The sequence below is a fragment of the Lissotriton vulgaris genome, chromosome 2_1, assembly GCF_964263255.1.
Source record: "Lissotriton vulgaris chromosome 2_1, aLisVul1.2, whole genome shotgun sequence".
NCBI lineage: Eukaryota > Metazoa > Chordata > Amphibia > Caudata > Salamandridae > Lissotriton > Lissotriton vulgaris.
In genome coordinates this window covers 2119626275-2119640186 of record NC_141687.1, presented here as the reverse complement: position 1 = coordinate 2119640186, position 13912 = coordinate 2119626275, and the positions used below count along the sequence as shown (strand labels likewise).

The 13912-nt window shown below is 39.8% G+C and overlaps 1 protein-coding gene across 6 annotated transcripts in view; it reads left to right on the top strand.

Moving 5' to 3' along the window:
• TJP1 (tight junction protein 1) overlaps positions 1-13912 on the top strand; it is a 707329-nt gene that overhangs the window by 85118 nt on the left and 608299 nt on the right. For all 6 annotated transcript variants that reach the window (XM_086958396.1, XM_086958395.1, XM_086958394.1 and 3 more), the window contains exon 2: positions 1224-1280. In XM_086958396.1, the coding sequence (XP_086814522.1) occupies positions 1224-1280 (57 nt within the window). The remainder of the gene's footprint in view (positions 1-1223; positions 1281-13912) is intronic.

Genomic DNA, 13912 nt, shown 5'->3' with positions numbered 1-13912 from the left:
AAGGATAGAACTCATCCAATCAGAACACTTTAATACCGAAGTATTCGTGGGTTGGACAAACGCAAAAATAGGGTGGAAAAGCCTTTAAATCAAACGCAGACACCTGAGAAAACAAGGTTATATAGTCATCGACAAGGGACTAACCCAAACCCACTTTTAAGTATATGTTCTGTTTTGGAAACAAAAAAAGGCCTGGTTACCGAGCCCTAACAATAGCGGCTCAGAGGCGCCAGAACTTGAGTTGATGACAAGTAAATATCACCCGTGTTGCATTTCTACAGCTCCAGATGAGGTTTGATTTTGTGGATAGGAAGTGTTGTAGTAAAAGAGATCTCTGCCAAAGTATGATTTGACGTCTACTTTCTTTATTGCTGCTAAATGCGCTGCATTGCATTGGTCTGCTATGTAATCTCGATTAACTTTAACCCGTTTAGCGCGTCGAACATTCCGCCCCAGTGCGGACGTTCGATCGCGCTAACGGAATTCGGACGTCCAACGGTCGTGCGCAGCACTAGCGAGGTAGTGCACGCGACGACCGTTGGACGTTCGCAGCACTTAAAGGGTTAAACCATGGTGTAGTTCTTTATCGAAGACATTTTCACTCTTTGCGTGCCGTTCACAGTTTGCCTCGTGTTCAGTTAAGAAGCATCCCCCCAAAGATACATTTTACCGCTTGAAATGTACACATGATAAAGTGATCCAAATAAAATTCCAGCGTTAACGTCACCTAGGTATAAGACCCCAAAATGAAAACACTGGGACAGAATGCCTTGCTTTTTTATTAAAGAATCGCTGTTTGTTGAAAGAACGTTGGAAATATTTCTCTTTTTATCCTTCGGCCATTTTCCATAGTGTTTATTCACAGGCACAAGCAAATTACTCGATTTCATTTTCAGTAGATTTGGCAACAAATATGATTTTTGCGGATGTTCGTTAGTTCCGGAAATTCAGTCCGACGAGTCACTGTTTCCGTGTCCCACAGAAATAGCCCTTCTCCTCAAACCCTTCTGTTAAGGGAAAACAAATAAGACTTCCTGTATTGAAAAAATTCACACACAATGCTTTATTTGTTAACTGGTTGGCAGCTGGCTACTGAGATCTTAAACATGATGTCGCTGGTGTAAAACACTACTTTTATAATCCTTTGTGATAAGTGTACGTTTTCTTGCATATTTACATAATGAAAAGAATGAAAGTATTAATATATATATTTTTTCCCTTAGAGCACGGTAATGGAGGAAACTGCTATATGGGAGCAACACACAGTGACTCTACACAGGGTAAGCTGCTATGTCGCCTTGTGCCGCTGGATGCTGATTACTTTTTGACACAATATACAAAAGCCAGATGTCAGGAAGTGAAACAGAATGAGCTTGTTTTTCGTCATTTTCTTTTGTTAAAATTAGCAGAAAAAAAAATGATATTTCTTAAAGAAGCAGTCCTTAGATTTTCCACAGCTGTGCATTGTAATGATTGAAGCTGAAGTATTTGATCATTTGTGTTTGTCCTAATCATTTACATTCAGGGCACTTAATATTCAAGTCCTCAGTTTATTGAAAATTCAGTATTCTGACCTTTGGAACAGAATTTGAATATTTTATAACTTGTCCTGTCATTATTACCTTTGTACCTCTTTGCAGAAGATTTAATCTGAGGTGTACACTTTTGCTTTTTCACTGTGACATCATGCTAGAGGAGTGCGATTTCATTTATTGGTTAATACATTTGCATTTACAGACCTTTATTTCACATGTTCAATATGTGTATTGGATAGTTTATAAATTTAGACGTATTACTCAGGAGTTTGCCACCGACCACAGCCTATTTTGTTGAATTATAAGTCCTTATGTGGGAGAGGCAACAGTTGCTCTTGCCGTGACTCCAGAGCACTCACTCATTCCCAACCAGCATGCCAGGTCACTCTCCAGTCTCATCTCCTGAGTCGTGCTGCTCAATAATCTTGACACAGCCAACGCATGTGGTCACCCTAAAAGCCCCTCAGGTACTGATAATCCCTGCGCCGTAAACCATTTTTTGGCTTTAATAATATTGTTTATTTTTATATATATTTAGTCCTGTATCTTATATTTTTAAAGTCTGTTGCCTTGTATAGCTAATCTTGTCAATTTTTCCACCCAAACTTCTTAGTTATTAATAGAATTCTACCCATTTTCAGCAAATTATCACACAAACCAATCGCTTTTAAAATGCAGTTTTGTTTTAGCTGTTTCCTGTTTCTAAATATCTGAGTTTATTGCGTGTTCTTTAGAAATTGTTATTTTATGTATATTTCATGAACTATATTCTTAGAAAAATCTACTTTCATTGTACATTTCTTCTGTGAATTTGGTGTCTCCGATGCTAAAACAATTTTTACACAATAAACTCGCAAATATTTTGATTGTCTCCAACACTAACCTGTATGTGACTTTAGCCGTTAACTACAAGTATTTATTTGGCCCTTGAGCATGCTCATGTATTTGTGACACCCACACTCATTACCATTCTGATAATGTTGGTTTATGTCCACAGGGAGATGCTCACTCTTATTCATTGCTTTCATAAACGAGGTCAGTAGGGTAACCACACATGTAGTTTTACTAACAAGTGCTCCCACGTGTTTTATGTGAACCTATTATACATTACCCTATCTTCTGAAGAAGTTACTGATGTGATCGAGTAGGCTGTCCTAGCTCATCTGTCAAATCATGATAAGTCAAGTTGGTCTCCCAGGTACTTTAAAAGAGGTAGAGGGAACGCTCTAGTGGTGTATACTGATTTGATTTTCATGCATTCTTCATTGACTTAGTTCCCCTCCCCACTACTGTTAGTCTGGAATGTTTGGGAGGAGCGTCAGTGGTGTTGGGAGTATAACCTCATGATACTAGATATTTAGCAGGTCCTTGAGTAAGTAGAAAGTGTGATTTATGTTTTCATTTTTTTTTGTGTTTATTTAATGAAGCTGGTGCACAGAGTCCATATGTTTGGCCTCGGTTTTGTTGACTGAACAGATGTTGTTAGTTACATGTTACTTGAATAATATCCATAGCTAATTCATAAAGAGGATAGTGTGAACTTGGAGTGCTATACCTTTCGAAGAAGAACTGTAATGTCTGGCAGTTTGTACCAACATTCAAAAATGTCCTATCAAAAATGGTAAAATCCTCAGATATTTGTTTTTGACCAAGTTAGAAATTTATCCGAGAAATAGAAACAGAAATTGTTAGTAAATGCAAGATTCTGTCAGTCAATGCCAGTGGAATGCTTAATAAACAAAAATATGGCACACTCATTAGGTGGCTTGCCTCGTTCAATCCCCATGTTCTGTTTTTTCAGGAGACACATTTAAAAACGAATTCTCCCTAACTATATTTACCTAGAGTTTTTTCAGACGCCTTTTTCGCATCAGCAGGCCTAGCTATGAAAGGGGTTGCTATTTATTTTTTCCAAAAACTTGCCATGGGAATTTGAACAAATTCGAAGGGATCCCCAGGGTAGGTGGTTATGGGTAGTAGCAAATCTGAAGGGGAAGATTGGTTACATCAGGTCGAACCAGAAATTGGAAAAAATTGGATATTGCAAAGTTCAATCAGCTACTGTCTAGCAACGCACCATCTTATAACTCCATATCATTGGCCTCATTGAATAGTATTTATATTTGGATTACCTCCGCCTCTAATGCTTGCCTGCCAGCCATGGCGAAAAAACGTAATAACCACCGGCCTCCTGCTCCTTGGTTTACAGAGCAGTTAAGAGCAGAAAAGACCAAATGCAAAGCTTTGGAAAGAAGCTGGAGAAGGAAATATACCCCCGAGTACAAAAACCTCTATAAAGCCACATTGAAAAAATATCATGCTCTATGTAAGAAGGCACGAGCTGACTGTGTCCTCTACTATTCTGGGGGCAAACAATTGTCCCCGTACTTTATTTTCTATTGTTAAGAAGTTAGCAGGTTCAGAGACTCAACCTAGTCCACCTGTTCTTGATGAACCACAGTGTGACTCTCTTGCTAACTTCTTTATAAATAAAGTTAAACAAATTCGGCAGACATTAGGTGGAGTTTGTGTGTCAAACCCGGCTCAGCTTGATAGTGAGTGGGTTCATACTATGGTAGAAGACTCTCAGTTAAAATTGGAGCAGTGGTCTTTATTGAACACTGATGCCTTTAAATATTTTTAGCGAGCATTAAATCAGGCTCGCCATGTGACTTGATTCCTTCCACAGTACTTCTACAGATGGAAGAACCCGCTTTTTGGAGATCCTAAATGCTTCTCTTAGGGAGGCAGTAATGCCAATGGCTTGGAAACACGCTATGGTCCTGCCATTGTTAAAAAAGCCAAATGCAGATCCGGCCATGCCGGCTAATTTTAGGCCTATCTCCCTGCTCCAAACTTTCTCTAAAGTTTTGGAGAAGCATATGAATGGGCAATTAGCCACGTTCGTGGCATCTTCCCAATTTTTTCATACATCACAATCAGGTTTTAGGCCAGGGTTTTCTACCGAGACCACATTGCTGGGCGTCACTGAGGTGCTACGTCAGCACCTGGATGCTGTTAATACAGCGGCTCTTATATTATTAGATCTAAGTGCCGCCTTTGATACAGTTTTACACACCGTATTAATAAAATCTTTACAGGCACTTTACAGGCGCTTGGCTGGTTGTCCTCTTTTCTATCGGAGCGTACCTTCCAGGTGTTCTCTTCTAGGGCCACTTCAAAGTCCTTTACATCCCAGTATGGAGTACCTCAGGGCTCTATTTTTAGCCCGCTCTTGTTTAACATTTATGTGAAGCCCTTAGCAGTGATCGTTGAAGCGGCAGGGTTACACTGTTTTCGAACGCCGATGATACTCAAATCATCTTTTCTTTGTCGGCTGATAGGAAACGGGACCCGTCTACTCTGCGATTGGGCTTGCGAAACATCGCAGCATGGATGCAGCTCAATTTGCTTAAGTTAAATGGGGATAAGACGGAAGTGCTTATCTTCGGAAAAAATTCTGAACATTGGGGCCCTCAACATTGGCCTGACGAAATGGGGCCCTTACCCAAGCCCTCCTCTCAGGTACGCAATCTAGGCGTTATTATTGACAATACATTGTCAATGGAATACCAGGCAGTACAAATTGCAGCCCCCTGTTTTACCATTTTAAAATGGCTAAGAAAAATAATCTGGATGCTCCCTGTGGACACCAAAAAGTCGGTAGTCCAGGCACTTGTAACATCTCGCCTGGATTACGGCAACGTCCTTTTTTTGGGGTCTAACAGAGATGTACTTCGCAAGCTTCAGGTGGTGCAAAATTCTGCAGCCCGATTGCTCTGTGGACTTGCCAGAATGTCCAACACGGGTAACGCTCTGAGAGAACTACATTGGCTAAAAGTAGAACATCGTATAAAATTTAAGGCCCTGTGTTACATGTTCAGAATTAATATTGGTTCTGCTCCTAAATACTTAAAAGATCTGGTATGCCCTTACCATCCCTCTCGACTACTTCGCTCTTCTGTGGATGAGCTTTTTGTGATTCCTAGGATTAAGCTGTCGAGAATGGGTGGTCGTTCCTTCTCTCTACTGGGACCCACCATGTGGAATTCCTTGCCTGCTGCAATGAGGAGGGAGAAGCTGCTTCCCAACTTTCGTAAACAATTAAAAACTTGTTTTTTTAATCAATATTACTAATGCTAGATCACTGTTGTGCTTCTGTTGGCTTGCGCTGGGAAACCCTTGGTGGGTAGCTGTGCGCATTATAAAAATAAATGAACATAACATTATCGGTGGAGATTTTAATTACACACAGGACCTAAAGAAGGACACCTCACCCAAAAATAAAAACCAATTGAAACCAAACACTAAAAAAGTCTTTGATGCTATTAGGCATGATTATCAATTAATAGATCCCTGGCGGAAAATCAAAACAGATTAAAAACACATTCACTTGCCATTCGCATCGCTTTCAGACTGCTTCCCGAATTGATTTTTTCCTATCATCTAGATCCCTGTCGATCTTAAAGGCAGATATTGGGAGCAACCCCTTCTCCGACTACGCGTATAAAGGGCTTGAGCTTGAACTTGGTGGGGGAAGAGGAGAGCGACCCAGGTGGCAGCTGGATCGCCTCCTTCTCCAGGATCAAGAATGGGTGGAGAATTTTAGAGTATGGATCTCCGAATATTTTAGGATCAATGATGAAACGGCAGGACCCTTTGCTGGATGGGGGGGGGGGGGTTCAAGGCTGCAGCTCGTGGACAAATAATCTCCTTTTCAGTCGCCCAGTCTAGGGCTCGGCGGCTCAAAATAGCTGAATTGCAGGGGGCGGTGGAGAGGGCGCATGCTCAGCAGATCCGGTCACGCCCACATCAATTGGATAAGGCTAGTAAGGCCTTGAGAGACTTCTTTGTCTTAGAAGAGATCAGCAGTTTCCGATCCTACCAACAAAAGGTCTATGCGGACAGCCAGATGGTCAGCAAATTGCTGGCTAACTGTACCAGAGTTAGACCAGTAGCAGCCTTAATTTCAAAGGTGACGGACCCCAAGACCGGAGCAGAAGTAACCAATAGTGAGGAGATTCCACAGATTTTTTTAGAACACCTCCAGCAACTTTATACTACTGAGTACCTGGTGGATGAAAAATCTATACAGGAATACTTTGACAACGTAAATATTCCTAGATTATCCGATTTTTGGATTAACCAGCTAAATTCAGATTTAGAATCTGCTGAGATCTTGGCATCCATTAAATCAACGGCCGCGGAAAAAGCGTGTGGGTAAAATGGGTTCCCATTAGAATTTTATAAGACCTTTTCAAAGGAGCTAATTCCACCCATGAAAAAACGATTTAATCACATAAAAAACGGTGGCTAGGTCCCCTCATTTTTTAAGGACGCAATTGTTGTGTACTTCGTAAAAAAAGATAAAAACCCAAAGGATGTCATATTCTTATAGGCCCATTAGCCTCCTTAATTCAGATTACAAGATTTTTATGAAGGTGTGGGATGAGCGTTTTTTATTTGCCGCACAAGAAATAATGCATAAAGATCTGGCTGGTTTTATAGCAGGACGAGCCATGGCAGCTAATACGGAATTTCTAATAGAGGCTTTGGACTATTGTAACCCCAACTCGATCCCTGCATGTATTATGATGGTCGATGCAGAGAAAGCATTTGACTTGGTGAACTGGAACACTTTGTTTCTCGCCCTTGGCCAATTTGGCTTCCCCCTTCAGGTTATTTCCATGCTAAGTAATATTTATCAGGGGGCTCAGGCCTAAGTGGTAATTAATACGAAACGGGCAGGCACTGTAAAAATAAATCGGGGGACAAGACAAGGGTGCCCTCTCTCCACATTGCTTTTTACTTTTTTTTATAGAACCTTTGGTTATTAGAATGCGTGATAATGCTGCGATTAAGTCTCCAATTTTGGGTATGGCCAAACTGAAACTTTTTGCGGACAACATTATTTTATATTTGAAGCCCAACAATGATAATTTGGAAGTGGTGTTGAGTGAATTTAGTAAATTTGAATTAATTGGGGCTATAAAATAAATTCAAACAAAACTGAAGTTCTAGTTTTGAATGCAGATATAAACTTCCTTTCACCCGTTCTGAGGGCACAAGCCGCAAAGCCAGACCCAATTAGATACTTGGGGATCTTCGTGTCCAACCAATATCAACAGCTATATAAATTCAATTACGTAAGAACGCAAAACAAAATAAAGAGATTATTGAAACAGTGGCTTCTACTCCCTTTGACTTTGGTGGGTCGAGTATCACTAATTAAGTCAAGTCAAATGATCTTTATTCGGAAGTCAAAGCATCCATAAAAGTACACACAGGTGAAGTTAAAAAGATACAATAAAATAATTGATAAAATCCAATACATTGTACAATTGATCATACATAAAATAACATTAAAAAGTTGCGTACATGCATACAGAATAGTCCTTTTCAAATGCAGAAGATAGCTATTTATGCAACATCCGATGTGCAAAAAGCAATTTTGTGCAAAGATGAGCAATGTGCAAATGTTCTTAAATAATCCCCAGATGGGCGTTTCTGAACAGTCAAAGCAGCCACGTATCTAAACACCAATGGGAAATACAATACTCAGGTGTGCAAAAGTGCAATGTGCAAAAGTTCTTCATGCGGATTCCATACTTGCACGGGAGCGAACACTAGCTTTAAGAAAACTGCTCACAATAAATATCACATCATCAGAAGACATCCTTCGGAAAATTTTCATTGCCTGATTCAGGTCCCTTAGCCCGTGTCTGCAACAGTACGGTTTTAAGTATTGACTAGTATAACGTTTGTAAAAACTGCAAAAGAAAAAGTAATGTATCAGACTTTGTTTGCTGCCCACGGAACAAGGACAGTCCAATTGTTCCAGATGTTTATTATAACCAAGGGGGAAACTTAAAAGGTTTACAATGCTTCCGTCCCGGAATCGAAACAGAAGGCTCCTGTTCCACCTGCCTATTGTGGTGAGCAAATATCTTTGTGGTAAAACTAGGGAACCGTTATCAGGCTCAACTACGGAAAGATATTTAGCGATGGAAGATTTGGAATTTTCAGATCTTGCTCGTTCCTCCCCATATAATTCATATAGTGCTCTTTTAACTATATTTTTGTGAGAGCAGTGGATGGTGTTAGGGGATCTGAACAAAAGGCCCTGGCCCACACTAGACAAGCTATCCTCAACGGCTTTTAACCAAGGTACATGGTGAGACCTCTCGCTTTGTAAACAATCGGTTATTATTCTGCGGGTTAGGTGGGCCGCAGGATTTAGCCAAATTTTGAGCCAAAAAATAGCAGGTCTTGAGCGGATAAAATCCTCTATGTATGGAAGTTTGAGCTCATTATGGCAAATAAATGTTGGGGCACAGAAAACTTCCCCCAATATTTTTCTGCAAAACCTATTTTCCTCAATTTGGATGTGTGTGCAATTAGAATATCCCCACACTTCCGCTCCATAGGTTCCCGTGGGTTGGCATAATTAAGATATCCATACTTCCATTACTCATTTTCCTATTTACAAATAAATGTTCCTATTAAAATAAATGTTTTTTTAAAGAAATGGAAATCCTGATTAGACAGTTTGTCTGGGGGGGAAAAAGCTTCACGGGTTAAGCTAACATTACAATTAACGACTGAACTAGGAGGTCTGGCTTTACCTCACTTAAGAACTTACTGCAATGCTGCATTTTTGGATCTGCTAGCAGGTTTAATCGGATTTATAAGCGCCAGAGATAACTTCTTTGTTGATAAAATGGTACAGGAAACCGGCTCTCAAATTTCCATATTTTTCAAAACCTCCAAACTTCAGAATAAAACAAGATATAAGGCATTGAAGGACTATTCTTTCAGACGTTAGTCTTTTTTTAAAAGGACAGGTTCCTCTGGGTTACATTACTTGAAATTGAGGGAATGTAAATGTCTCTGCCTCCAAATTCGGTCATGTCACTTGAGAAACTGGGAAGGTTGTGGGCTAGGGTAGCTAAGACATTTTTAAATTCAGAATATGGTGAGCTCCTGGTAAGAGGTGCTGCTAAGGGATGGGAATCGGAGGAAACCTGCCTTTTTCAAATACTTATAAATTGTTCATTACGTAAAAAATATATATGGTATTCTTGATACACCATATAAACCTGTGATAGCTCTTTTCGGGGCTAAAGTAAGTGGCGTGGAGAATTGGTATTGTCTGTTGCATAATCAGGGCCAATTCCCATTGTTAGAGAACCTTTTGGAAAGGGTGGTCCGTGAAACACAATGTTCTTTTTCCATTAATACATGGGAAGCTTTATGTCACCAAGGAAGCAAGTCGTTTAGAGCAGCCAATTTTAAAAGAATGGCTTTCCTATCCTGCTGGCTGGCCTACCTTACTCCGCAAACACTCTGGAAATGGTATCCGGATGCCGAAAATAGGTGTTTCCGATGCCAGTGGGATGGAGAAGGGGGATGGCTCCATATCTTTTTTTATATGTCCTAGGCTGCCCTGTTTGGAATTTGTAGACATAGACCGACTTTAACGGAAGCCGAGGCAACTTTCCTCTCAATCTCTTGCTTGGTAGCCCGTTCTTTAATTCTCCAAAACTGGAAATCCAGGGATGTTCCCACTTACGATAAATGGTTGAACAAAATGAAAAGAATGCAGGCTTTTGAAGAAACTTATGCGAGGCTGGTGGGAGCTTCCAGGAAATTTAATAAGAACTGGAAGTTTTTAAGCAATTTGGACAACCTGAGAGAGGGATAATACTACCCGGAATGTAGAATCTAACAGTTGTTTTACTATTTTGATAATGTCTGGAAGAATTAGAAATATTCTTGGTACTTGAACACTTTAGTATTGCAATTTAGCAATTTAGCATCTTTTGCACTAGCACTTTCACTTTGTTATTGCACTTGGCTATTTTACAATTATTAGTCAATTTATTCTAGATACTTGAGACAGCCGTGCTTTAAAAATGAATTTCCTGTGTCATTGTTTAACTTTTTGTGTCAAATAGTCCTAATGTTTGCTCATATGTTATTGTTATTTTTATGCTCTTAATTAATGCTCTACTCAAGATTTTTTCTTTTTTTAAATTGTAAAATCCGAAAATAGCGAAAATCAAATATGTATGGTAGAAAATATAGATAATGTCAGCACCAACGAATTTACATGTATGAAAGAAACATACTGCAAACTTTCGCAGATCATTCCAGTTATCAGGATGCAGTTCTCACAATCTGACAGCATGCAGTACCTCAAGCAACCAACTGAGCACACATTAATTATGAATGCATGATCAGTGTCGTTATTTGGCCTGAAAAACGGTAACAAATTAAGTGGTCCTGAAGGAAATAAAATATGTTTGAGAAGTAAAAAACATTTTTAAGTAAACAAATAGGTCTTTTGTCACATCACAAAACTATACAGAACCGTCGCCCTCCTCAGTGAATACATATAGAAATGCATTACACTGCTTTTTTCACACATTATTATTTAGTACAAAATAGACTGTTCGAATTGGTTGAAGACCTCAGCTGGACAAGCAGCTAAGTATTTATATCATTTTTAAGTAATCTGCACATTTGTATAAGTGGACATAATGTAACCGTACATACTAGCATTGTGTATTATAAGAACGATTCAGAGTACAATAATCTAGGTTTCATTTGAGTTTTTAGGCCGAGGCTTATCTGAGGAATTTTAGTACTAACAGTGAGCAAGGGTAGGTTGCAAATGTGCAGCGGGGAGTGACTAGATCTATACCTGTAGGACGTGAACAAGTGTTGAAGACATAGGAGAGGAGGTAGAACTAGAATGAGACAAAATGCTGCTACTATTATTACAAAACAAATGTGATGAGTAGTAGCAAGAACAGTTAATGATGCTGCAATGTAGGAGATGTAACTGGACTTTTGTAACGCATTATGTAAATATGTGGTTATTTTATCAAAATCACTTTAAAATAACTAATACCAAAGCTTTCCAAAACATTGTTTATTTCTAAAATCTGCTAAAGCATACACAGACCTAAATAAGCCTTCTGCAGAAAATGCAATGCAATGCAATGAATACAATCACCAAAAAGTCTGTTCGGACTATATGGATAAAATACAATTGATTCTGAACACATTTGAAAACATTTGTTGGTCTAAAATGGCAATTCATCTCCCTGCAACAATTGATCTAAAAATATTGATTGAATAGAAATGGTTTGTTTTCTTAATTTCAAGACTATTGACTGCATCTGTGAAGGTACTGGCAATTAAAGCTTCGGTTACTTAGCGGTAATCTTCATTATCCTTAGTCCGTATTCCTCGCCACAGCCAATTACATTTGAGGTGCACCCACAACGTTGACAGAACCAAAACCTGGAAGTAAAAGTGGACTTGCACTAATCCCACCCATTTAGGGTGGTATAAGATATGGCCAGTCCCCTTCCATTTCAGACATACCAAGCCAGCAAAGGCCGGTCCTCACAGGGATGGAGGGAGGGCTGTATTGACTGTGACGAGGACTATAGGCTAAGGATAATGAAGATTACGGTAAGTAACTGGAGCATTATCCCTACGTCTTCGTCCGTCAATTACTCGTGAAGAATACCAAAGCCAAGACTGGTCGAAGAATTACAGCAAAACTATAAACTGCAAAAAAGAATCCAATTTAATAAAGACAAAAAAGGCAGCAGCAGCACATGAGATACAACAAATTAAACACGAGCTCCTGAAGAATGCCAATTCCAAAAGCTTTGTGACCAAAGGGATCGGTACCCAGCCCCACCCAATGAATCTTATAGTGGCATAAGAAAGTATGTGGAATGGCTCAGGTGCCTGCAAGGCAAATCCCCTGCAAAGAAACCCCTTTGAAATGAGCCCACAAGGCTGCCACCCCTCTAATGAAGCATCCCTGAAAAGAGGCTGGAGGGGAAACATCTGCTGACTCGTGTTTAACAGAAATAGTCTCCCTGATCCATCGGCTAATGGAAATACTAGATGCTTTGCAACCTCGGTTAGACCCCCCAAAGGTAACCGACATGTGATACAAATAATGTGATGTTTTGAATTGGTGAGCTAGAGCCATAATGGCTGGACATTGCTCTCTTTAATCGAATAAGCTTCTGTGAAGACATCTTACACTACGCGTTCCTAGTTTTTGGAAGAGGAACTTCCTTTTACCATGCTACTGCAGAATTAGTCTTCCACACACAGATGAGCAGTGGTAAATTGAGCAGAGTCCTAAAGCCAGCAAAAATAAAGTCCAAGAAAAATGGAGGATGGAAGGCAAAATGTTGGGATAAAATCATGTCAAGGATGTCTGGTCCAACAGATAGTCCCCCTTGCCCCAAATTATAATCCAATTTCATACAGTATGCATCAATAGAACAAGTTACCTCCCTTCGGTAGCACTCTTTCTTGTGCCAATCCACGAGTCATCCCTGTCCTCCTACCTCCTCTGTGGAGGGCTCCATAAAAAGATTCAGAATTAAGTTTTGGCATACTACCACCTGCAATGTTTTCAGAGTGCGCTTTGTCTGGGAGTGCTGAAGCAGAAAGATAAAGAAATTAGACATCAGCTAGTAGGGTTGGAACTTGTATGCACCTACTATATTTTCTAGGGCGGAATAGAGTCTCCAAGCAGCCTTCTGTCTTCACTTCACAGAATGCAAGAGCATTGTTGAATAAAGTTCTCCAGTTCCACTCCGGCACTAGATGATATTTTTAAGGAGAGGAATTGGCGGTTATGGTATTGACATGAAAGAGCGTTAGTAAAAGAAGGTAATTTACTTTTTAGGGAGTCCAGTGAGTGTGACTACTCTGTAGTCTCCTCCAGATAGGACTAGAGATCACATTTATTTTCTGAATTCCTGCTCTACTCCAAGGTTTTGGAGAGTGCACATTTTTCCAAGGGCTTTGTTTTTCAACGTGTTAATAAGAACTTTAAAGGTTGAGCATGCTATTTAAGATGAAATTCAGAGGTTTGTCTTCCTTTGTCAATTTTGATGCTGCCTTATTGGAATGAACATGTTTTCTTTGTTTTTGGGTACATGAGTGCGAACTGAATTTTTGACCACCAATTAGTTTCCCAGATAAGTTTGATTAGGGGCAGCTTTTGCCCCCAAAACTAGATATCTGTAACTAGATCCCCTAGATCAAAGAGGCAGACTGCTTTATAAAAAGCACAAATTAAGTGTAGGTTGCTTCCTCACCCTCGGACCTGAATTGATCTGAATCTTCCTTAATTTGCCCTAGTTTAGATCTCATAATGAGACAAATAAAGTTGGTGATTATCCCTGCTTTTGAGAAGTGAGGGAGCAGTAACTCCAAGCAATTAAATAGAGAGGGAAATATGAGTGATAAAGAATGGAGGAACATCCTTGCCTAAACTGCAACTTGTCTTTCAACTCACCTACCTCATTCAGCTCTCCTGAGGAGCCACA